The following is a 25,777-nucleotide window of genomic DNA, read 5'->3' as shown; positions in this document are numbered from 1 at the left end:
GGGCAGCCAGGTAACCAGTGCAGTTTCGGATTCAGTCAGGATATCAGCAGGGGAGAGGAGGAGAGAAAGCAGAAGCAAAGAGGAAGGTCTTGAGGTACTTCCGGAACCGGAGGTGGTTCTCCTCAAGTTTCAGAGGGATCGGGAGGCTGTTCCAGAGGGAGGCCCCCGCTGAAAAAAGAGATATACCACAAACTCGCTGCTTGGAGAAACAACTGACCCTGAGGGAGTTGGAGGTGGATGAGCGAAGAGCTCGAGAGGGATGATATTTAGGAAGAACGAGTTGAAGGTATTGAGGTCTCAAACCCCAGAAGAACTTATTCCTCGCCGTCACTGGAAGCCAGTGCAGAGATTTCAGTCCTGAAGAGATACAATCTCTGGGCTTGAGGCCAAGGACAAGTCTCACAGTCCTGTTTTGGATGAGTTGCAGAGGGCGGAGAGCAGAGGCAGGCAGATTGAGAAAGAGGCTGATGCAGTAGTCCAGCCTAGAGAAAAGCAGAGCTCTGGGGACAGTGAGCTTCTTGGGGAAGGTGTGGAAAGGAAGAATATCTCAGAGGAGGTGCAGCTGGTAGTGTGACATTTTAGAGACATCAGAGAAGTGAGGAGAGAAGGAAAGTGTGGAGTCGAAGATAACCCTGAGGTTTTTAGCCTCACTAGTGAGAGCGGGAAGAGGGCCAAGGGAGGCTGGCCAGAGAGTGACAGGAAAGGAGGGAGCAGGTGTGCCAATGAGGAGAAACTCAGTCTTACCGGCATTAAGGCAGAGATCATTGGCGGCACACCACTCTTGGATAGCAGAAAGACCGTCAGAGATGAGAGAAAGAGAAGAAGTGGCAGAAGGAAGCCTGAAAAAGAGCTGGGTGTCATCCACATAGCACTGAAAGTTGGGTCAGAGGGGGGCAATGCAGTGGGAAAGAAGTGCCAGGAATTGGTTGAACAGCCAGGGAGAGAAAGGTTAGACCCTTGGGGAACACCACAGGTAGAGATAGAGATAGAGGTGAGGACGATCCCAAGTTGGACCTGGGAGGGTCGATCGGAGAGGAAGGAAGTCAGCTAAGCAAGGGCCTGACTGGTGATACCCAGGTTATCACAGAGAAGGTTCAACAGGATAGCATGGTTGACCGTGTCAAAGGCAGAAGAGAGGTCAAGTAAGATGAGGACACAGGGGGTGTTGCAATCAAGGTTGGAGAGCAGGTCCTCACAGATGTTCAGGAGAACAGTTTCCGTGCTTCTGGCAGCTCTGAAGCCAGACTGATGGTCATGGAGACAACCGACAGATTCAGTGTGAAGGTTAAGCTGAGAGATGGACAGCTTTTCCAGGAGTTTGCCCAGGAAGGGAGCGATGGAGATTGGATGATAGTTAGCTGGGCAGGAAGGGTTGGAAGAGGGTTTCTTAAGAATAGGGTGCACAAGGGAATGATTCAAGGGGGACAGGAAGACTCCAGTGGCAAAAGAGTTGTTGCAGAAATCAGCCAGGGCAGGAGCCAGGGTGCCAATGTGGTCCTTGATGGTTTTGAAGGAATAGGGGTGAACCGGTTCTGATGAGACTTTCATAGATCAGACTTGTCTAGAAACCTCGTCAGGAGAGAACAGGGGAAATGCAGAGAAGGATGAAGGAGAGGTGGCCGCAGAAGGGCCAGAGGAAGAGGAGGGGGGAGAGGAAGAGACTTCAGCAGGATTGGCCAGCTCCTTGCAGATTTTAAAGAGTTCAGCTGAGTTGTCAGATGCCGCAGAGACGCGGGCTAGGATGTGGGCTCTCTTCTTGGTCCGGGCAGAGAGCCGGTATTGCCTTTGGAGCAAGCAGCAGGCCAGTTTGTCAGAGGATGTGCAGGAAGCACGCCATTTCCTCTCAGCCACCCTGCATTTGCATTTAAGGGTGATGAGGTCTGAGTAGTACCACTAGTTTCACTTGCCTTTGGGCTTCAAGCGGATCCTCATGACAGGGGCTAGGACATCAAGAGTGTCAGATATAGCAGAGTGGAGCATGAAAAAGACTGTGTCAGGGTGTGAGTCAGCCAAAGGGGGAGGGAGGAGGGCAGAAAGTGGCGGCAATAGCCTCAACTGACACACGCTTCATGGGTCGAATAACCAAGAAGGTAGGTGGCAGTGCTGGAGTAGGCTTAGCCTGAGGGGTAGAGAGGGTGAGAAGGGAGGATAGGAGAAAGTGATCACTCCAGGAGAGAGGAGTGGTGAGAGGGATAGACAGGGGGAGAGGTCTGAAGGTCTGCCTCCCCGTCACAGAGACACATTTGTTGCACTCATCTCGTGCCCCTCATAGTACAAATCACAGGATGTTTCATTCCTTGCTCCCCTCTTATTGGCTGCCCATACTGGGAGCTCATTCTGTGCCTCTTGGAGAACCCACTAATCAACCCCATTGTGATTTAGGTGCCCTGTTCATGGGCGTCTGCCAGTTCAAAAGGGAAAGTCATTATTCTGGGGAGTGCTAGTGCCCTAAATCTAGACCAGGTCTTGGCAGCTTGAAACCTCTGCCCCAGCTCCCATGGCTTTTTCCTTCAGGACGTGTGCAGCCCGGCCCGTGCTCGTCCATTCAAAATTCCTTTCTGGTTTCACATACCTGCAACACAAGACTGTCGCATTTTATCTATTAGGCCTAAAGACCTCTATGTTTGGTTTCCCTGCAGGGGCTTGTGATGGGAAATTAATTGGAACTCATTGCCATTTTATTCTGCTACTTTCACCATGGCCTACTGCAGACTAGGCCTCACTTTTAATATGGCGAGGCTTCGTTATTTCTCGCATAAGGTACCAGGGCCTATATTTACATTGTTATACACTATATTTCACCTATAATACTTTAATATCAGTCAGAACTAATGGAAACCACTACATTTGTTAGTCCCACGTTGCATGCTCCACCCCCCTTCAGTCACGTACATTCATTACAATTCCTGTTTCTATGTCGTTTATTGGGTCTTGTCATCCATTTCGTTGATATTGGTTTGCTTCGTTTGTAGGTGACAACCTGGAGGGTGTTGGTATTGCCCATCACCAGGGGGAACACGTGTGTATCTGAGGTGCTTTTACCTCATTTGCGCTTTGAGCTCCCCCGCTTAGGGGTGAAAGACCAGACGGGACAGAGAAGGCATACATTGGGCAGGGGTTAGGAAAAAGAAGACTGGTGATTCGAAGAGCGAGGTGTTCTTATATCCTTTGCTGGATCCCTGCCGGGCTGACACATGCATGTCTCATAGTTTTCGGGTGGTTTTTCCTCCCCAGGAAACCGCTGAATGTGAGGAAGAAACTTCTGCCAGCAAAAGAGACAGCTGCGTATGTTGCAGGTGAACAACCCTCCTGTCCACTTCCGGAGTGGCACAACCCACTGACATGGTGGGTCAGGGTGACAGCTCACTTTTCCTGCATCATGGGATATTTGAAGGGAAGTCTGTCTTGTGGTAAGCCCAGTGCTTTAAGTGGGCCGGGGCCAGTCAAGGCCGGGACCCGGCAGTCTCCAAAAAGCGGGGCTTAGCCGGGGCCCTGCCAGGGACCACCGGTCCCACCATACCATGGCGGGACACATTATCCCACCACGGCAGTAGATGCAATAGGAGATGCACCTGCCATTTTAAAGTAGACATTGTTTGTGCGGAGGGCCTGTTTAGGGTCTGGTATGGTGTTTTATCAGTGGTGGGGTGCCTTGGATAATGGGTTCCTCGGCTCTAATGTGTGGTTGTTCGGGGTCTCCATGAAGGAGGTCATTAACTACATTTAGTTGACAGGCCCAGTATTAGGACCTGTGGTGTGGGAGTCCTATGCCCTCCTCCCAGATGGATTGTTGCAACATGGTCAACACGATTCGAGGCTGCCCGCCCTTCCATATCAGTTTCCTGACTAGGCGCTCTACCCGGTTAAACTCCGTGTTTGGTATGGCCAATGGGGCATTCTGCAGTACATAAAGGAAGCATGGAAGCGGCATCATTTTAAAGAGGGCCGATCTGCCCATGAGTGTGAGAGGAAGGAGCATCCAGTGCTGTACATCCCCGGCAAAGTGGTCGATTAGTGGGTGCAGGTTGTGCGCTACGTATTCCGAGAGACCCTGGGATCCATATGCCCAGATAGCGGAAGTCTCCTCTCTCCACCCGATATGGCATGCCCCGGGGGACTGCCAGGTCGTCACCCTTCACTGGGAACAGGACCGATTTACCCGAGTTAACTCTGAGTCCACTGAATTCCCCAAAAGTCGTCAACATTTGGGTTATGATTGGGCATGCATAGTCTGGGTTGCTGAGATAGAGTAGCAGGTCATCTGCATATAGGGATATCCTGTCCTCTCATCCGTCTGGCCAGCAAAAGCCTGACCATGTAGTAACCTGTGGGAGCCATTGGGCAAGCGGTTCATTCGCTAGGGCGAATAGAAGGGGGGATAGAGGACAGCCCTGTCGGGTGCCTCTGCCCAGTGGGAAGGTCCTAGAGGTCCAGCCATTTACCCTGATCACAGCCATTGGCGCCTAGTACAGCAGTTGGACCTAGCTGAGAAAGGTCTCACCAATGCCCATGCATCTCATTATCGCCCGCAGGCTTTCCCACACCACCGAGTTGAACGCTTTCTCTAAATCAATTGCTAAAAGAGCAAGTGGCGCATCGATGCTCGGGGCTTTTTCCAGGAGTAGATGCAACCTGCGTAGGTTCATTCTGGTCGATCTTTGTGGCATAAAGCCGCACTGGTCCGGATGAACCAGTGAGGATGTGACCTGTTGAAGTCTATTGGCCAGTACCTTGGCCAAAATCTTTGCTTCACTGTTAATAAGCGATATAGGCCTGTATGATGTGCACCGGTCAAGGGGCTTACCTTGTTTGGGAATAACCACAATGTTGGCCATTCGTAGGTCCAGTGGAAGGGTGCCCTGTCCTTTGGCCGCCAGGAATAAATCCAGGAGGGTGCCACCATCTGGTTGCTGCCCAGCTTCCTCCAGGTCTCGGCCGGGAAGCCGTTAGGGCCTGGTGTCTTCCCGGATTGTAGCTGGGACATGGCCTCCATGATTTCGGCCTCGTCCAGTTCCCTATCCAGATATGTTGTCTGCTGCCTCGAGAGGTGCAGGAGCACGAAGGGACGGATCTACCAGTGATGTTGGGGCAGAGTGCGGCATAGAAGTTAGCAAAGGCCTCCGCTATTTCCGGGTCTGTTTGGCTCAGTCCATTGGGGTCTTCTATGATCTGCCTGACATGTCTGTGCCCTTCCTCCCGACGTTCCAGCCAGGCCAATAGTTTGCCGGCTTTGTTGCCGTGTTCATAGATTTTGGTCCTTGACTCCCTATGCGCTTGCTTTGCGTTATCTAGTGCTGTGTTGTGCAGGGTTGCCTGTCATGATGCCTGCTCCCGGGGAGCCGGTTCAAGCCCTGCGTCCCTGAAAGCGGACATCCAGTCCCCAAGGAAGGACCCAGCAACCCCATATAGGGGCCCTTTGGACAGTGTCCTGGCGCCTATGGCGCCAGGCTCATTATGGGAGTGCTTGGGTGCACTTACCTGATGCAGACCATGCTGCAGGATCCCGGCCTCCTTGAGGCCTGAAAGGAACTACTTTACCTGTGGGACTAATTTACCATCCGGGCGTGGTCGGGGAAGGATACATACCTGATTGGAGGAAGGATACATACCTGGAACTTCTTCCAAGGCTATTTAAACCCCACCCGAACAGCCACACGTGCTTTGCGTTGTTCTGCATCTAGCAGCTGGACGCTCACCGTGTCTTCTCCTGCATCCTGACTTCTGCCACGCCTGCCAGCATCCTGGATCACCTGCAAAGGAAGAGAAGAAGAGAATAGAAGAAGGAAAAGTCCTTACCTGCAAAAACCGCATCCCGGAGACATCTCGCCGACAATCCTGAAAAGGAAGACTTTTATTTAAAAGCTCATTGCGTCGATTGCTGCAGCGCTGCATTCCACTCACCTTTTCAGGGCGCCTCCATGTTCAGCAGCGATCATCCGGATTCGCAATCACGCCCCAGTGCCTAGGGAGAAAAAGATCCAGAACAAAGGTGAGAGAGAGAAGGGAATAAGGAAAGCTACATCTCCATGTTAAGACTTACCAGTTGATTCATTCCCTCTTCATTTCGAGTCCGCGCCGCATCCTGGCATTTCCGGACCCCGGCCCCTAAGGGGAAAAAGAGACATCAGCGTTAATGAGCGAATGAAAAGACATTACCAAAAAACGCTCATTAAAGACTTACCTGATTTCTACAAGGATTTCACCTCTCATCTCGGGTCGGTGCCTCTTCCCCGGCATTCCATTTCCCCGGCCCCTATGGGGAAAAAGACACTAGCATTAGTACATTAATGCATGGACACAAGGGGAACCTCTTATCAAAAAAACTTACCTGGAAGCCAAGCAAGTTTGGTTCTCACCAATCCAAAAATCCAGTGAAGTAACTGGATACCAATGCGCCCCTGCATCAGAAGCAGGATGGAGAGCTCGTCCTTCCAGACCCTAAGGTGAGACGCTACGAGGAATCACAGAAGGGTTTCGAGGAGGGTGAGAGGGGAAAGTGGGAGGCCGATTGCATTACCCCGCAGACAGTTAATCCCCTATTTTCGCCTACAGAAGGATACTTCTGCGAGCCAGACAAGCCAGATTTGGGGGCCCGGTCCAGTCCGTCTTCCGAACCCTGCGCATCACCTTAGAAGAGGTCACAGCAGCGCGAACCAGGCCAGCGCCTCCGTGGGAGTCAGGTGAGCGTTACAGAACGCAAAGCCTTCCTACAAATTCCCACCCAGGCGCTATGGAAAGTTCTGAGACTGATCAGTTGGCCCAATTACTGGGGGAATTACGGGCCGAAGTACATGCTGCTCGTCAAGAGACTAATGCCCTCAGGAGGGAATTAATAATATCGAAGGAAAGAACTGATGACCTGGCCAGACAGCTTTTGCAAGGTCAAGCTGGGCAAACTCCTCTACCCGGTTCCGGAGGGAACCCCGCTCCTGTGGTTTCCAGTAACCCTGTGCAGATTAATCTACCTGGAAACATGCCGCTGGCCCCACCCGAACGCTTTGCTGGGGACCCCAAACGATTTTCCGTATTCATGAATCAGTGTCGTTTGCACTTCCTATGCAGACCTGGGGCCTTCCCTAATGATCAGACCAAGGTAGCCTTTGTATTGCCATATCTCAGCGGCTGCGCTGCCGATTGGTCAGTTCCACTGGTTACTCAAGATGACCCGATTCTCCGTGATTTTCAAAGGTTTCAAGCAAGCATGGAAAGGTTATTTGCTCGACACTCTCAGGGGCAGGCTCTGGATGACAAACTTCTATCCCTGCGACAGGGCAATCAGGACCTCCTATCCTATATTGCAACCTTTAATAGACTAATTGTGGAAACAGGATGGCCAGAGGATAAAAGATTCACGTTGTTTTATCGAGGCCTACGCAGTGAACTTAAAGATGTCTTGGCCCAAGCTGTAAATCCGCCCCAAGGATGTACAGAGTATATAGACTTAGTGGTCCAATGGGATCACAGACTTCAAAACAGAAAAGCAGATCGGTCCAGGTTTGAGACCCGGGTGTTGGTCAAGACCCATGCTAATCGCAAGGGAGTTGATGTCTCTGAGCCTATGCAAATTGGAGGGGTTAAAGGACCCTTAACTGAAAAGGAACGTGAAAGGAGGCTGCAGTTAAAACTATGTCTTTATTGTGGGAATTCTGGACACTTTCTACGAGATTGCCCGGCAAAACCGCCCCGAAAGGCGGTAGGAGCCGCTGATAAAAACCATCAAGACTCTGTTTCCGGAAACGACTCCGCTCGACAAGTGTAGGGGTCCGCTTGCTGAGCTTGAAAACTAACTCTCAGACCTCGCATTTCATTGTGCCAATGGTTCTCCTAGATCCAGAACAGCCTAAGCGGTTGCATGCAATAAAGGCATACATCGATAGTGGGGCTATTGGAAACTATGTGGATCGTGAATTGGTCTCGTCTCTAGGATTAACCTCCCTCTCCGTCCTAAAACCAGCAAAGATGTCATCACCACAGTCGATGGAACTGAAATTGCCTCTGGACCGGTAACACATTCCACTACTGAGGTGACTCTTATTGGTCCCGATGGCCATCGGGAGGGTGTTGTGTTTGATGTAATCAAGGCTCCACAGTTTCAGGTTATTCTTGGAATCCCTTGGTTAGAGACACATAATCCTTCAATTGATTGGCGAGCTAAGAGAATAACCTTCCCGGATTGTACACAAACCTGCTACCCAGAAAACCTGAAGATTAATCTAGCATCTGTAACCTCTGCCTCCATGCAACTACCTCCGGAATAGCAAGACTTTCAGGACGTCTTCCAAAAGGAACAGGCCAACACGTTACCTCCTCACAGATCGTACGATTGCCAAATCGATCTGGTGCCGGTGCACAACCCCCTTGTAGCAGGATTTATGCCCTTACCGAACCTGAGAATCTGCATTTGAGACAATATTTGGATCAATGCCTAGCTAATGGTTTTATTCGCCTGTCAAAGTCCCCGGCACCCTCGGCTTTGTTCTTCGTGCCCAAAAAAGAAGGCGACCTTAGAACTTGTATCGATTACCGCGCATTGAACCAGATAACGGTTAAAAACCGTTATCCTCTGCCTCTGATCCCTGAACTCCTTGACCAGGTGAAGGACGCGTGCATATACACCAAGTTAGATCTCCGGGGGGCTTATCATCTGGTACGAGTTAAAGAAGGCGACGAATGGAAAACTGCCTTCCGTACTAAATACGGATTATTCGAGTACCAGGTGACGCCTTTCGGATTGTGTAACGCGCTGGCTGCCTTCCAATACTTCATGAATGATGTCCTTCGGGAACTCATCGATGTTTGTGTTGTCGTATATATCGATGAAATTCTGGTGTACTCCTCTTTGGAAACTGATCACAGAAAACACGTCAGGGCAGTACTTGAAAAACTGCGCCAACACAAACTATTTGCTAAATTGGAGAAATGTGTTTTCCATACCACAGAAGTCGAGTTTCTAGGTTTCATCCTGACACCCAAAGGAGTCTGAATGGACTCAAGAAAAGTGGATGCCATCCTCAAATGGCCATCACCTAGCTCTGTAAAAGGGGTTCAAAGCATGCCAATTTCTATCGCAGGTTTATCCCGGAATTTTCACGCGTGGTACAACCCATTACTGCACTCTTGAGGAAAAATAAACATTTTGAATGGTCTGAAGAAGCCGAGCAGGCCTTTCAGGATTTAAAAGCTAAGTTTACCTCTGCACCTATATTGAAACACCCGCGTCCAGATCTCCCTTATGTCGTCGAGACTGACACATCCAGCCTAGCCATGGGAGCTGTCCTGTCCCAAAGAGATCCCGAAACCAACCAACTGCATCCCGTAGCATTTTGGTTCAGAAAATTCTCGGCACCCGAGGTTAATTATGCAATCACGGACAAAGAACTGTTAGCCATTAAGTCTGTATTAAAGCCTGGCGGCATTATCTGCTTGGAGCTCGACATACCATCACAGTGATCACTGATCACCGGAATTTACAGTATTTGAAAACCGCCAAGGCTCAGTCATCACGGCAGCTCCGATGGGCTTTGTTTTTCGCTGAATTTGATTTCGTGATTACCTATCGACCTGGCTGCAAGAATGGCAAAGCAGACGCCTTATCCCGAATTGGAATGGGAGAATCTGATACAAACTCAGAACCAGTACCGATAATTCCCGAACAGAGGATTCTAGGTATGACTTCGTTACAGACGCTTGAAGACATTCAAGCCAGAGTGAAACAACTCCTGGAACCTACAACCTTACATGATTGGATACAAAAGGGATCAGACTTTACCATAGATAATGGTTTACCTTATTTCCAAGGACGCTTATTCCTGCCACACAAGGAATTACACAAACTAGTTATTTCCGGTTATCATGATACGTTAATAGAGGGACACCCCGGTATTGCCAAGACAGAGGAAAAGGTGAAACGACAATTTTGGTGGCCCTCTTGGCGAAAAGATGTTAAATCTTTTGTGATGTCCTGTGGTGTTTGCGCCCAAAATAAAAGTCAAAAGAAAAGACCAGCCAGTCTCCTTCAACCTCTAGACATACCGCCAGCACCCTGGCACACCGTATCAATGGATTTTATTACGGACCTGCCTCCTTGTTCAGGGTACAATACTATTCTGGTAATTGTGGATTTGTTTTCCAAAATGGCCCACTTTATTCCTTTGAAAGGTTTACCTTCAGCTTCTGTCCTAGCCAAAGAATTCCTCGAAAATATTGTTCGGCTACATGGATTCCCATCTATACTAATCTCTGACCGGGGAAGCCAATTCATTTCCCACTTCTGGCACAAATGTTGTCAAATGGCGCAGATCGACGTAAGATTATCGACCAGTCACCACCCTCAGACCGATGGTCAGACCGAGAGGACAAATCAGACCCTTGAGCAGTACTTACGGTGTATGTTACAACAATCTGAAAGCAACTGGAAAGACATTCTTTGGATAGCCGAATACGCATATAATAATTCGATACACTCTGGAACTGGCCACAGTCCTTTTTATACTTTGTTTGGGCATCACCCTCGAACCTCAAACATTGACTCACCTCAGAACCTCGGAATGCCTGCAGTAGAACATCTGCATTCTACAATTACCCAAGCCTTCAAAGAGGCAACTACGCATTTACAACAAGCCAAGAGAAAATACAAGGAGAATGCTGATCTACATCGGAGTGAAGCACCTCCGTATCAGATTGGGGATCAAGTGTGGTTAGCTACCAGACATTTACCACTCAAAGGGCCTCGAAATTTTAACCCAAAATATCTGGGACCTTATTCTATTATGGCAATAATTAACCCAGTGGCTGTTAAACTTGATTTACCAGCTAGTATGCAAATTCACCCTGTTTTTCATGTGTCACTTCTGAAACCAGTGGTACCCGGAACCCGACTACTCAAACCTCCAGAACCTATTCTAATAGATGGGGAGCCCGAATTCGAAGGGAAGAACATTTTAGACTCAAAAATGTTTAGGTCAAAACTGTTCTACCTAATTGATTGGAAGGGGTACGGACCTCAGGAGAGGTCGTGGGAACCCAGCGACCATGTGCATGCACCTCGATTAGTCAGGAAATTCCACCGACTCTTCCCAGACAAACCAAAACCCCCGGAGGGAACAACCTTGGGAGGGGCCTTTGGGGGGGAGTGCTGTCATGATTCCCCCTCCCGGGGAGCCGGTACAAGCCCTGCGTCCCCGAAAGCGGACATCCAGTCCCCAAGGAAGGACCCAGCAACCCCATATAGGGGCCCTTTGGACAGTGTCCTGGCGCCTATGGCGCCAGGCTCATAAAAGACATCAGTCCTGGCGCCATAGGCGCCAGGCTCATTATGGGAGTGCTTGGGTGCACTTACCTGATGCAGGCCATGCTGCAGGATCCTGGCCTCCTTGAGGCCTGAAAGGAACCACTTTACCTGTGGGACTAATTTACCATCCGGGCGTGGTCGGGGAAGGATACATACCTGATTGGAGGAAGGATACATACCTGGAACTTCTTCCAAGGCTATTTAAACCCCACCCGAACAGCCACACGTGTTTTGCGTTGTTCTGCATCTAGCAGCTGGACACTCACCGTGTCTGCTCCTGCATCCTGACTTCTGCCACGCCTGCCAGCATCCTGGATCACCTGCAAAGGAAGAGAAGAAGAGAATAGAAGAAGGAAAAGTCCTTACCTGCAAAAACCGCATCCCGGAGACATCTCGCCGACAATCCTGAAAAGGAAGACTTTTATTTAAAAGCTCATCGCGTCGATCGCTGCAGCGCCGCATTCCACTCACCTTTTCAGGGCACCTCCATGTTCAGCAGCGATCATCCGGATTCGCAGTCACGCCCCAGTGCCTAGGGAGAAAAAGACCAGAACAAAGGTGAGAGAGAGAAGGGAATAAGGAAAGCTAAATCTCCATGTTAAGACTTACCAGTTGATTCATTCCCTCTTCATTTCGGGTCCGCGCCGCATCCTGGCATTTCCGGACCCCGGCCCCTAAGGGGAAAAAGAGACATCAGCGTTAATGAGCGAATGAAAAGACATTACCAAAAAACGCTCATTAAAGACTTACCTGATTTCTACAAGGATTTCACCTCTCATCTCAGGTCAGTGCCTGTTCCCCGGCATTCCGTACCCCGGCCCCTATGGGGAAAAAGACACTAGCATTAGTACATTAATGCATGGACACAAGGGGAACCTCTTATCAAAAAAACGTACCTGGAAGCCAAGCAAGTTTGGTTCTCACCAATACGAAAATCCAGTGAAGTAACTGGATACCAACGCGCCCCTGCATCAGAAGCAGGATGGAGAGCTCGTCCTTCCAGACCCTAAGGTGAGACGCTACGAGGAATCACAGAAGGGTTTCGAGGAGGGTGAGAGGGGAAAGTGGGAGGCCGATTGCATTACCCCGCAGACAGTTAATCCCTTATTTTCGCCTACAGAAGGATACTTCTGCGAGCCAGACAAGCCAGATTTGGGGGCCCGGTCCAGTCCGTCTTCCGAACCCTGCGCATCACCTTAGAAGAGGTCACAGCAGCGCAAACCAGGCCAGCGCCTCCGTGGGAGTCAGGTGAGCGTTACATTGCCCTGGCCTTCACGAGGGAGCGGTGGGCGTCATGGGTGGGGTTGGCGACATATCTTATTTTCCCATTCCTTTATGGCTTCCTCTGCCTCCATAACTTACCCCTTTTGTGTTCCCTCCTTTTATTACACGTCCAGGCCGTTATTTCCCCTCTAAGTACTGCCTTATGGGCTTCCCATAACGTCACCGGATACTCTACCGGACCTGCGTTAATTTCAAAGAATTTGTTGGATTTTTCGGTGATGTGTTCCACGAATTCTGGAAGGCCTAAATAATAGTTATTTATCAGCCAAGTCCTGGGAGGCAGGGGTCTATCTGTCTTGAGCAGTATCTCCAGGGGAGAATGGTCAGATATGTCGCGGGGAAGGAGTTCTTTTACCCTATACGCTTCGGTGGTCGGAAGGAAAAAGTAATCCAGCCTGGACAGGGACGCGTGGGCTCCCGAGTGAAAGGAAAATCCCTGATCTGTAGGGTGGAGGTCTCTCCATAGGTCACTTAGGCCTAGAGCTGATGCAAAGATCGCTAGCCGTGTGGGTTTGTTTGGGTTTCGGTTTTCATATGTGAGTCCGGTCCCGTGTATTACACATAACACCATTAAAGTCCCCCCCAAGGATCCATAGGCTGTTGTTGCACCATCAATGCCGTGACATCCCTCAAGAGAGCATCCCCCAACCCCGGTGGGGAGTATATCACCAGAATAGTCACCACCTCCCCCCACAGTGTGCCTCTAAGTAGCACGAAACGGCCACTGGGGTCTAGTTCCACTGTCGTCAGTGCAAAAGGGAGCCGTTTTTGCATGATGGGTTCCCAGGGGATCAAGACACCCCGGGAACCCATCGTGTACCCTGTGTGATAAGCTAATCGATAGTTATTCCTGCGGAAGAATCGGCAGGTGGAACCCGCTATGTATGTCTCCGTAAGAAAAGCAATGTCAGGGGAACGCCTGTTTAGGAATTGCATTATAAGCGACGCTTGATACTTGAGCCCATGCCATTTATGTTCCATGTGAGGATCCTTAGGGATCTATGACGTTCAGTAACTACCATTGGGACATGCGCGTCTCCTCCTGTGAAGCCATTATGTTGTTGTGTGGCCATTTCTGTCTAGGAATCCAATTTGTTGTGCCAGATGCGTGTGTGATATATATGACTGTGAGAGTACAGTGGTCGTGCCCAGTGGAATCGTGGGTGTTGGGCATGATATGATTTGCGATCTTGTGATGAAAATTAGAGTGGTGTAACTTCCCGGAAAATTTCTAACATATAACAACTCCCCATCCCCCCTCCCCATACTCCTCCCCAACATGAAGTATCTGTCGCCCGAACTCTACTGGCGCTAAAAACTATGTGGCCAGATCAACTTGATATAAACTGTTATTACTTTCCCACCGACTTACTACTCCTTCTTGGGTCAAGTGTCTGGAGTCGGGGGGGTGGCGTTCGCCGATGGCATGGTGTGTTGATTATGATTACATATAATGCGTTTGAACCTTCGTGCATAGGCGGCGGTGACCCCTTTCTGGTAACAGTCCAAGCAAGGTGTTTGACATGGGTGCCTGCCTAGAAGGCAGTCGATCAGTGTGCTCTTTTGATATATCTTTCAGTTGTTTCGTTTAGCCAATGTCTCTGTTAACTGTGCTAGGGATTGGGGCCCCCATTAGGTTCATTCTGATTCTCCAGTATAGGTTGTAGGGCGGGTCTTTCCTCCCTTGGTCTCAGTCTCAGTCTTCCGCTGTGATTTTGATCGGCCCCGGTCCAGTCTCCTCCAATGTGGGTCTCCGCCCATCTCCATGCCTCCTGTGGATCAGTGAAGTGGACTGTCTTGCCTTCATGTTGGATCTTCAGCTGAGCCGGGAACAGCAGCCCATATTTCACATTCATAGAGTGAAGCTTCCTTTTCAAGTGTTCAAAGGACTGTCTGGCCTTCTGAACTTCGCGGGTGTAGTCCGGGAAGAAGGCTATCCTGGATCCATTATATACCACCGTCCCTTGTGTTCTAGCCATCTGTAGGATGGCGTCTCTGTCACGGTAATTGAGAATTTTTGCGATGATTGTCCTTGGGGGCGCCCCCGGGGTTGGGCGATGTGCACATTCCACCGAGAAGAATTTCGAGAAGGTTTTCGGCGTGAAGAGATCTGCCAGCCATTCCTCCAGGAAGAGTTCCATGCTGGGATCCTCTGTGCGCTCCGGCAGGCCTAAAATGCAAATGTTATTGCATCGAGACCTGCCCTCTCCCTCCTCCACTCGGGCTTCCAAGGTTTTCAGACGATCCAGTGTTTGTGTGAGTTGCTGGTGCACACCGCCCAGGTCGTCCTCCACGCTAGATATTCGCTGCTGTGCTTCTCCCGTTCGGGTTGAAAGTTTCTGGAGGTCAATTTTTTGCTCCATTGAGGAGCGCGAACTGGCGATTGCGGTCATCACGTCCTTTAGAGACAGGGGTTCTTCCATTGGGGGGGTCGTCCCCGGGTCCCCCACGTTTGGTGCTGGCTATGTGCTCGTGGCATATTGATCCATGGTGCTTTGCATTGTGGTTTTCTTGTTTCTTTCCTTGCCCATGATGTGGAATCCCGCAGAAGTGTGAATGTGAGGACTAGTCTCTCGTGGCGTCATCTGGGCCTCCACTTGTGACTGAGTTGCCCTTGCTATGTTACTTCCTTGTCATGGTGTTCGCGACTGCGGCTTCAGCCTCCCCAGGACTCGGAAAAGGTTGTGGTTGTTGAGCAGGGTCTGGTGCGGGGTTCCAGTCGTTATAAACGAGTGTCTGTGGGGAGAGGGAGCTGCCTGCTCAGTGTTGGGGGCTTGGATCTTTCCACCTTGATCGCCTCCTGGCCGCACACCTCAGGTCATCTCACCCCAGGTCACTCGCACTGCCTGTGTTGTTGGTCTAGGTGGTCCTGTCACTGGTGGGTGTCCCGTTACGTTGTTCCTCCCTGGAGGTTCCCGCGCCGCGTTGGTATGCTGGGGGCTTCCCTCGCAGAGGCCCACCAGTCATGGGCTGTCACGCAGGGGTCCCGTGCGGGCCGCGGGCGTCCCTCCAGGAGCCTCTCCCCTCTGGTCATCGGCCCCCGGGGCGTATCCTACGCTTGGGTCGGCGTAGTGAGTATATCGGGCCCGCTCACCGTTCCCATCCAGGCTTCTCATCCGTGCGTGGCCCGGGTTGATATCACCAGTCGGGGTCCGCTGCCTCCAAGGATTGCCGTGAGTCGGGATGGCGAACAAAGAAGGCTCCAATCACAAGTATCAGGTTGGCGGCGCCCTCCCAGGCCCCTCCACGGGGACTTTTAGAACGAAGGATGGTTCAACAGGTTGGGATCACGGGCAGGCACCTTCCGTCCTTCACTGTGTTTTAGCGCATTTCATGCGCGGCAGCCATTTTGTTTGCCGTCGGAGGTCCCACTTCGCTGTTTTTCGTCGCCGATATCTTGCACCTCAACCAGCGGATTCGGTCCACTTCTCTGTCGTGTGCAGCCACTGGGTTCCGCTGCACAAAAATCTCTTTTTTGGTGAAATCAACTTCCCAAATCAAAGGATATTAGCAGGATATTTCGGGCGACCACGGGAGCACCTAGGAATCACGTCTGCATTGCGTGTTCGCTGGCCACGCCCCCCCTCTGCCTGTTTTTAATTCACATCAGTATCCAGGTGTGTCTTTGTCTGTGACAAGACAAAATGCTTGTAGGAAAAAGCAATATTTTTGTCTAGACAGGATATTTTTGTAGGTGATTGTGTCTTTTTTTGTATACATATATTACATCATAGTGACACTGAACATTTCGTCACTATATAACAGATGATACTTTCTCAAATTCCTATCACATCATGATGCTACCTAAAATAACAGCAGCATCCTCACCTACCAATGAACCCTCCACTGATCACCTGCAAATATGCAATTTGTGTTACAATGAAGACCTAATTATGAAGTGGGAAAAATCTTGAGTCCTTGGCAGTATAATAAAAGATGCTACTTTCTACACCACACATTGTACATTTTCTTTCTAGACAGGGGATCTGCTTAGGTTCCCAAAATATCCAATGTAGAGATCAAATCTTAAGTGAATATGATCTCACCTTATTCTGTTGCATTGAAACAATACCACATGCGTTGGCTATTGGCCCAATATTGAGCGATGTGGTAAATATTGCCATGCAATTGCTTGTATGCTCAGATAAACAAAATTCTGATGGTAATTTAATTCGGTAATTTTTCATTTGATTTTATACTTGAAATAGCATACACCGGTATTATCAAAATGTACTTTTAAAGTGGTCAGTAAATCGTAGTTACCAATTGCTGACTTTTTGATGTTATTGCTTCTTTGAGGAAAACATTAGGCGTCTTAGGGCCAGCCTGTAAGATGCGGAGGTATACATTCAACATACATGGCTGTGCGATAAACAGAACTCAGCACAAGTCTATTTCACTGGTCAACCTGTGGGCTGGCCTAGAAGTCTCTACAAACACTTACTTTTAACTTTATCTGGTTTAACGTCACATTTTTGCATCGAGGTACATGACACATACATCATTGTGGGCTGTTTGGGACCACGCATTGTGATGGTAGGATCACTATACAGCTGTTAGCAATTAAATGGTCAATGTGCAAGAATTCCCTATGTACAGATAAGAAACTATAGGTCTTTGTGAATGGTAGGCCTCTGCTTTTAGTTAAGGACATAAAATGAGTTTGACTTTTCTTAAATTGGAGGAGTAGATCTAAAATAACAGAGCAGAACCTTACCGCGTACACATTGAGCCTCGAATCCTCCCAGTCCTAAGGTGGTTTATTAATACAGTAAGTCATCAGGGTCATGTCGATCTGGCTAGGTATGGTTTCACAGAAACCAAGTCTCGTTCTGCCATGTTCCACGTCATGCCACTTTGCTGTGGTTAGCTGTATTGATTCTGCGGATCGCACATCAAACCAATATTGCACCCCGTACCAGAGTCTCCCCTCGGGTCGTTTTCCCCTTATGTTTCCTTGTTAACTAAGTTTCACATCCTCTCTACTCAGATAGTTATTTAGGATAATTTAGGCTCTTCCTTCTGGATGCACCACACCAAGGGAGTAACATCACAGTTTAATTCTCTAGCAGTATCAGTACCTACTAACACCAGCAGCTCACCAGGTCCTGGCAGTGTTGGTGTCAGCTGATCAGCTCTAGGCTCTCCCTTCTGGATGGAACACACTAAGGGAGTAACACCACAGCTCAATTCTCTAGCAGTATCAGAACCCACTAACAATGGCAGATCACCAGGTCCTGGCAGTGTTGGTTTCAGCTGATCAGCTTAAGGCTCTCCCTTCTGGATGCAACACACTAAGGGAGTAACACCACAGCTCAATTTGCTAGCAGTATCAGAACTTACTAACAGCAGCAGATAACCAGGTCCTGGTAGTGCTGATTTCAGCCAATCAGCATTAGGCGCTCCAATCTGGATGGAACACACTAAGGGAGTAACACCACAGCTCAATTCTCTAGCAGTATCAGAACCCACTAACACCAGCAGCTCACCAGGTCCTGTCAGTGTTGGTTTCAGCTGATCAGCTTTAAGCTCTCCCTTCTGGATGCAACACACTAAGGGAGTAACACCACAGCTCAATTCTCTATCAGTATCAGAACCTACTAACACCAGCAGCTCACCAGGTCCTGGCAGTGTTGGTTTCAGCTGATCAGCTTTAGGCTCTCCCTTCTGGATGCAACATACTAAGGTAGTAACAGCACAGCTCAATTCGCTATCAGTATCAGAACCTACTAACACCAGCAGCTCACCAGGTCCTGGTAATGCTGATTTTGGCTGATCAGCTGTAGGCTCTCAGTTCTGGATGCAGCACACATCTCAAGGTTCTCTTGGTCAATGCCCACATAGAATAAACCAGCCCTCAAGACTTGGGATCTTCTGGCGTACTATCATCGGCACTACAGAATTCACATATTCCTGCTCCCTTTATCCCATTAGCAGCTGTCTCCAGCTTTTCTTGCATGACCACATACAGCGACATAGCCAAAATGGCAAAGGTACAACATACAAAACAACATTACCTTACTTTACAGTACATGCAAACATCAAACGCGGTTTTGAAATGTGTGAAGATGTATCAAAGGGCCCAAAAATGGCAACTGCCAAATAAGCAATAAAGGCTACTTGTTTGGAGAATGCTAATATTATTTCAGTACTGACTCATATGTCCATGCTAATGTAGGCTTTTTCCCTAAAGTCCTGACAACATCAGGGTAGACCGGTATTGAAGTCCCCTCTGATCACTGATAAACACGTTGACATTATTGCCTTGCATGGTTTTGTCTCTGAGCTTGCCATCCGCTTGCATGATTCTAGATAGGAATGTGAGTCTGAGGGAAATCCTATTGGGTGCCTAGCCATGTTTTGATAATAATGCTCTCTGTAAATGTGTTCTTCTACCGTAGTCTCTCACCCTATATGTGAAGATGTTTCATATCCCAATGTTCTGAGGAGGAAGCCCCTTTCCACCCTGTAAAAGGCAGTTTGGTGACTTAAAATCTAGTAACACATGATGCACTGTCTTCCGGCTCCTGGCCAGGTTCCTCTGGTTGCCCGGGATGTTCTGCTAGGTACAATGCACAGCGGGGACTCATTGATTATATGCAGTTTTAATACATCTTTAGCCACACATCCATAAATAAAATAGAAATGTATGTGCCCTTACTAATTCCAATGGTGCTTTGGATATTGCATTGCCTTATTCACCATTGGCTTTAGCTAAGAACGTCCCTCCAGTGCAGTGGGCTTGTCACGCAAGAGAGAAGGTATCCAGTAATTCTTATAAAAGACATTTCAGAGATGTATGTTTTACCAGAAAAAAGGGAAAAGGGTGGGTTAAAGGGATATAACAGATGGGGAGGGGATTGGGGCGGGGTTAAAATCATAGGGAAACGGGCTTGGGGGGGAGACCCCCCAAATATAAAAAAAAAGTTATTCTTTTTCTTTGTGTTTGTTGTCTAACATCCATCTCTGAATTCTTTTCTCCCTAAAATCACATATAACCAAGAGAGAAACCTGATGTGATGACAATTATTTGAGCCAACACTTCTTAACCAGGGGTGCTTTTATCATTTACTTTTTAGGTGGAAAGCTACTGTATAACTTCTAAGCTTGGATGTGCCAATTCATGAAGGAAAATAAAATATGTACCATTTAGTGCCATGTTTGAACTGCTAGATCACTTAACGCGTAGCACTGGGCACAGTGAGCAAGTGGTCCATGTCTGGAACCATGCACTCTATTGAGAGAGGCTCATCAAAGACCCACACAAATAACTGCGCACCAGTAAGTTCCGTGGGTGGCCAGGGTTAATTGCAATGTATATTTAGGGAGATAAAAGAAAGCATAAGCTTGCAAGAAAAATACCACATACTCACCCGGCCATGATTGCGCCGATGTTGGCAATGAACCACTCTGGGGAGTTAAAACCTAGGATCCCGACACTATGGAAACGCTCCAGCCCAAGCTGTCAGGTAAGAACATAACAGAAGAGAGTACAATAAGATTCAAACAATTCTGCCATGTTAACCATATTGGGTGACTGGTGAAAGAAAATATAACTCACAACTAGCAGTTTTACTCACAGAGGCTGTCCTTCATACTCCTCACATATTCCAGAAAAAGGTCTTACATGAACAACAGACAAAAGACATGCTGGCATACTTGAATAAACGCACCTGTCAGTCCCTAGAACCACATCCTTTCTGACAGACAGGGGCCAATCCCTAGCTCTATCTTCTTTCTTTTCTTCTCCTACTTTGCTATTCTGCGGGGTCCTCCAGGGATCTGCCTTGTCTCTGTCCTTGTTTAACATCTACATTCAGCCTCTTGTTCTACTCACTGACTCCCATGGCTACCGTTCCTACTCCTATGCTGATGACACTCAAATCAATGTCCGGCTGGATTTAGCCCAGCCGGACACAGAGTCTAAGCTTAGGGGTTGCTTGGCAGCTGTGGGTGGGTTGGATTGGCAGCAATTGGCTGAAGCTGAATGGAGAAAACCCCCACGGCCCACGCTCTGCCCTTCCTTGTTTTTCTTGCCTCTGGTCTCCAGTTTTCTGGCCTCCAGAACTAGGTCCTTGTCCCTATCCGGTATCTGAGGTCACAAATGTAGCTTTAAAATTCCTGTCATCTCTATCTACCACAGCTAAGGTTGGTGCTGTCTGTAAGGCTGGTTTCTTCCAGTTAAGAGTCCTTCTAAAGGTTGTGCCCTTCCCTCCTAGCCATCTGCATCCTTTGGTGGTCGCTTCTCTCACCCTTAGTTTCTAGACTACTGTAACACTCTTTTTCTTGCCCAGCCTGTCTATATATTCCATCGCCTGCAAATTATCCAAAACCTGGCTCACTGCATAGCTACCAACACTGCCCATGGTTCACATATCTCCCCTGTACACCGTAGGCGTCACTGGCTGCAGGTTCAGAAGCAGGTCAGCTTTAAGTCTCTATGTATTGTCCATCGGGCCTTCTATGGTCATGGGGCAGAATATTTGCAGGAAATATTCTGTCCATACGTTCCGAACCGCCCTTTGCATTCGCTGGATGCTCACCTTCTTCCTGTTGCATGGTTCCACCTGAATAGTACAGGAAGCGCTCCTCCATCGCAGCTCCTAAGCTATGGAACTCCTTATCTCATAATCTCTATGCCATAGAGGATAATTTTGCTTTGAGGCATGCCATTAAGATGCACTTGTTCTAGGCTATTGTGCTCCTGCTATATTCTCTGGCGCCAAGATGCCGCCTGGTGTATGCGCGCTTTACAAAAACCAAAATCAATCAATCACTTATTAAAAGCCCCACCACAGAATGGGACTGAGCCTTTTGCACCACAAATGAGAAAATTCCTCTTTATATTTGTTACATACTAGGCCATGCCTGGGCACTCCCGGCCACGCTGACTCCTCCCACCGGCCTCACCGCCCAATCTTTCTTACCACTCAACTGAATAGGGGGCTCTATGCAAGAGGAGTGTGTCTCTCTTGACTCCTCCTTTGGGGGATGGAGAGACAGGTAGACCTTTTTGTCCCAGCAGAGAACAGCAAGTGTCCTTTCTTCTCCGGCAGGGGAGCTTCCGGGAGGAACTCCATGGGAGATGCACTTGTGTCCAGTCTCCATTTACATTTCCTCCTATAACTCTTCTCCCCAGACACATTTAGAGAGTCTCCTCCAGCAAAACACCACTTTCATTCTGATAGCCGCTCAGTGGCTAGCGCAGTTCTGGTTCTCTCATCTAGTTCAAGCTCACAGGGAATGTCTGATTCCCTACTGACAGCACACAATCTCCTACACCAGCAGCAGGCAAGAGTTTGCCACCTCTCTCATCGATTGTTCTGCTTAGCTGCTGGGTTTCTGAGCAACTCACCCTAGGTCATCTCGGGTTATCTGAGGAAAGCAAGTGAATTAATCCTGGCAGCCAAGACGTCTTCTATGAAGGCCCGGTACAAGAGTAAACAGACCAGGTTCTGCTTCTGGACTCTGGACACACATGTCAACCAGGAGTCCTGAACTGTGAATGAATTCCTCTCCTTAATGTGACATCTTCGAGCATCCGGTCTCGGATGAATCGTGGCGATCTTATCTTTCAGCCATTGGGGCATATCGCTACAACCAAGCCATGTGATTCTCCAGCTCCAAAACAGTTGTGGGCGGGCACCTTGAGGGTCACACCATATTCTATCCCCTGGTCAAGAGACCTCACGTGGTTTGGAATCTGAACATTGTCCTTTCAACATTGACGTTCAAACCATTTGAAGCTATGGCTTTCAGCGAGCTGAAACGTCATCATGGAAAGTGGATCTAAACCAGGATCTATCAGCTTCCAAGCCCTACACTATCTTCCATAAGGATAAGGGTTTTATGCACTCACCCCCTTTTTTCCTACGTAAGCAGCTCTCCTGATTCCACATCAGTTAACGGAATCCAGGATCTATCAGCTTCTGAGCCCTACACTGTCTTCCATAAGGATAGGGTTTTATGCACTCACCCCTTATTTCCTACGTAAGCAACTGCCCTCGTTCCATATCAGTTAGGAGGTTGTTCTTCCCCCTTTTTTCTGAATCCACAGTCTTTGGCTGATGTTGTTCTCCACTCTTGCGACGTCATGAAGCACTAAAGTTTTACATTGATCGTATGAAACAGTTTAGACATCCTTTAATTATCTTTAGAAGTCAGCAGCCCAGCTCACAAACCTCTGAAGCTACAATCAGAAGGTGGCTAGTCACAGACATCCAACACTGCTAATCCATTCAGAAGCAAGAGGGGGGCGCACATAAATGACTGAACACCTACATCCATCTCACACTGACTCTGATTTTCCAACAGTATTTGCACCTTCACAAAGGCCCATCAATAGAAAAGTCCAGAAACAAGGACTTACCTTCAAGAAGCTTTTAGCTGCTGCCCGGCAGAGGTCATAATACTGCAAATAGCTGGTGAACTCCCACACCCCATCTCTCTTCACAACCAGTGCCGGTAGAGGCCCCCAACTCTGGACAATGTCCTGAAACAGCTGCACTGCAGTGATTGGTGTCACCGAGCCTGGACCCGTCTCTTCCATGCGCAGCTTCACAGCTCCATCTCTATGTGTTGTCCACAGACTGTCTGATGGAGCCAAATTGATATCTCTGGGTTTTTTATTCATCTCAAGGACAGGAGAAGATGAATCTCCTGTGAAAGAAAAGCCAGTGTCTGAGGATTGCCCCAAGAAAGACATTTCCTTGACATTTCCCTGATTAGTTATCATTTTACTCCCACTCTATCTACTCCAGCAAATACCATCAAAAGGTATGTACAATATCCTTATAGAAAGAGTCGACATTAGGCTAATACATGATGACTAGGTTAAAGCTAAGGACAATCAATGGTCAAAAGATCAGGAAATCAAACGTTCTCTGACATGCTTATCTGCACAGCAATACAGAACTTACCACATCTTCAAAAACAGTCAGACAGCAGGAAATTATAAAAATGAATTAGTGTCATATCAGTCAGTCAATAATTATTTATTTCATTGTAAATCCATAAAATCAGCAAGTTTACAATCACATTCTTCACAATTGACCAGCTGTCATCATCATATTAACAATTCAAATTATAACCCATACATAGAGATGAAAATAATATGCTACTGACACAGTAGGACATCTATCACAATACAGTTTTTGTTCAATTAAACCAGCATGTGCTTTTAAGTTTAACTGAAAGCAATTTTGACATTTTTACGAAGTGATTAATGACCCTAAAAGTGTATTTCGTACCCCCAAGCTATATTTAAGTATTGGCCCTGAGCCCGTAATATACAACCATTGTGTATGTGCACGCAGCAATGTACAGCATGACATAATGAATTAAAATATGGAGTTCTGTAAAAAGAAAATAACCATATTCTCCTCAACTAATTAAGACGTGTTAAAAGTCTTCTCTCAGTGCTAGGTAGTTGTTGCACTAATCGATGTTAAGATGGATTTCTAGAATCTGGCCTGGTGGACCGATGTTAAGAGGCCACCCTAGTTCTAGTGAACAGGGTATTCTTCGAGGTTAGCCAAAACTCAATCCAGCTAGCAATGAATAACAGTCAGGGCTTAGTCTAAGGAGAGTGGGGGTGGGGTCAGGGGCCCTCAATGATTCCACACAGTGGAGCATATAATAATTCCATTTAGACAGGTATGTATATAAACACACTTTTTATTGTAGCCTTTACACACACTAAAACAATGAAACTAGCAGGTGATAATAACGCACAATACTCAATATTAAACATATATACAGTTACCATAGGTTCTAAAAATGCACTCAAATGGCTTAATCAACACAGGAGGTAAGTAAATGAATAAAGTAAAGATAGAACTAACTCACACATGAATTTCCCTAACTTCAGCAGCCCAATGACTAAGAGAAATGGGGCCTTGTGCAGGTGAGTTCTAATTTTATTGTGCTGGTGCTTGTTTAAAGAAGATATTCAAGAAGGCTACTTTAGGTAAGTAATGTATTCTTATCTTTCAGAAACTACTACCCGCATTCGACAACCAAAAGGCAGTGGAATGGAAGTTTAGGATACAAAATTACTGATTCAGAATGTTATCCTGCGGAGTACAGGGGGGAATTAATGCTTTACGTTTACTTACCCCGCTTACTTCGATTTTCCCAGATGACTTGATGGGCCAACTGGGGGTTGTTGGAGGGTGGATTTCCTGCCATTGGTTTCAGTGAGAGGAAGTTTCAGGTGCAAGGATTTTTCAGGTCGGGTACAGATGCAAGATGCAATCCCTGGCGAGGAATAAATGCAAGATTCACTGATGCAGGCCTATTCAGGACACTTCACAGGGTGAGGAAGGTCAGTTCCAGCAACGATCTCCACACACAGGTGACGACATGCATCGTTCCAGCCGCTGTTGCAGAAGCCTCCCCAGGACAGTATCCTCTGATCCTGAAAATCAGTGGGAATGCGACTCACAAGCTAGTGACTTACAAAGATCTTTGTGCAACCACTGAACAGTGATGGTTCTGATAAGATATCCCATGAGAGAGGTGGTCAGTCCACCAGGTGGTCCAGGGACACTCCCGAAGGCTCAGGATGATTGGCTCTATGAGAACACATCGAGAATAGTTGGTCCCATTAGCATAGCTCTCAACCATTTGTGTTGCAAAGGCGGGTGAAATTACCCATTTTTTTTTTTGTCGGTTGAGACGCCCATTGGAATGAATGGGCGTGCAGGAGGCTTGGCGGGTGAGTCAGCCCTTTACAAGGTGGATGACACCCGCCAAAAGCATGTGAGTTGATAGCTATGCATTAGTCCAAGGGCTGAGGCACTGCTTAGGGTCTCAGAGATCATGTAGTGCAACAGGGCTTGACCGGTTAAGGCACAGGAAGGGATGCCAGGCCTCTTCAGGAGTCATCTGCAGCCCGTTTTTTCACAAAATCCCAAATTCACCTTCACTAGGGCACCTACTATCAAAAAGTCAGCCATTGTACTCAGCTATTTGCACAATAGACAATGGGGAATTATGATACTTTTTTTGCCACAATTAGACGTTTTTAGAAATATAGCCTTTCTGTTCTCTCCATAAGGCAGGGCACCTTCTGATCCATGTGGGATAAAGGCGTCCAGTTCTTTATTTTTTTTTCCTAAAGTACATTATCTATATGGTTTTGGACATTTTTGCAGCCATGACAATTGACCTTATGCTCAGATCTTTCCTGTCTCCACCATT

At 48.0% G+C, this 25,777-nt stretch overlaps 1 protein-coding gene across 1 annotated transcript in view; it reads right to left on the bottom strand.

The window, feature by feature from the left end:
* The window catches only part of LOC138510876 (long-chain-fatty-acid--CoA ligase ACSBG2-like), a 366,119-nt gene that overhangs the window by 281,839 nt on the left and 58,503 nt on the right, over positions 1-25,777 (bottom strand). Inside the window, exons 2-3 of the mRNA XM_069626532.1 lie at positions 22,944-23,233; positions 19,948-20,036 (exon numbers count right to left, since the gene is read on the bottom strand). Of these exons, the coding sequence (XP_069482633.1) occupies positions 19,948-20,036; positions 22,944-23,233 (379 nt within the window). The remainder of the gene's footprint in view (positions 1-19,947; positions 20,037-22,943; positions 23,234-25,777) is intronic.

This window comes from Ambystoma mexicanum, chromosome 6p (genome assembly GCF_040938575.1).
Source record: "Ambystoma mexicanum isolate Mex_15411 chromosome 6p, UKY_AmexF1_1, whole genome shotgun sequence".
Taxonomy (NCBI): domain Eukaryota; kingdom Metazoa; phylum Chordata; class Amphibia; order Caudata; family Ambystomatidae; genus Ambystoma; species Ambystoma mexicanum.
This window is presented reverse-complemented; position numbering and strand designations above follow the sequence as displayed.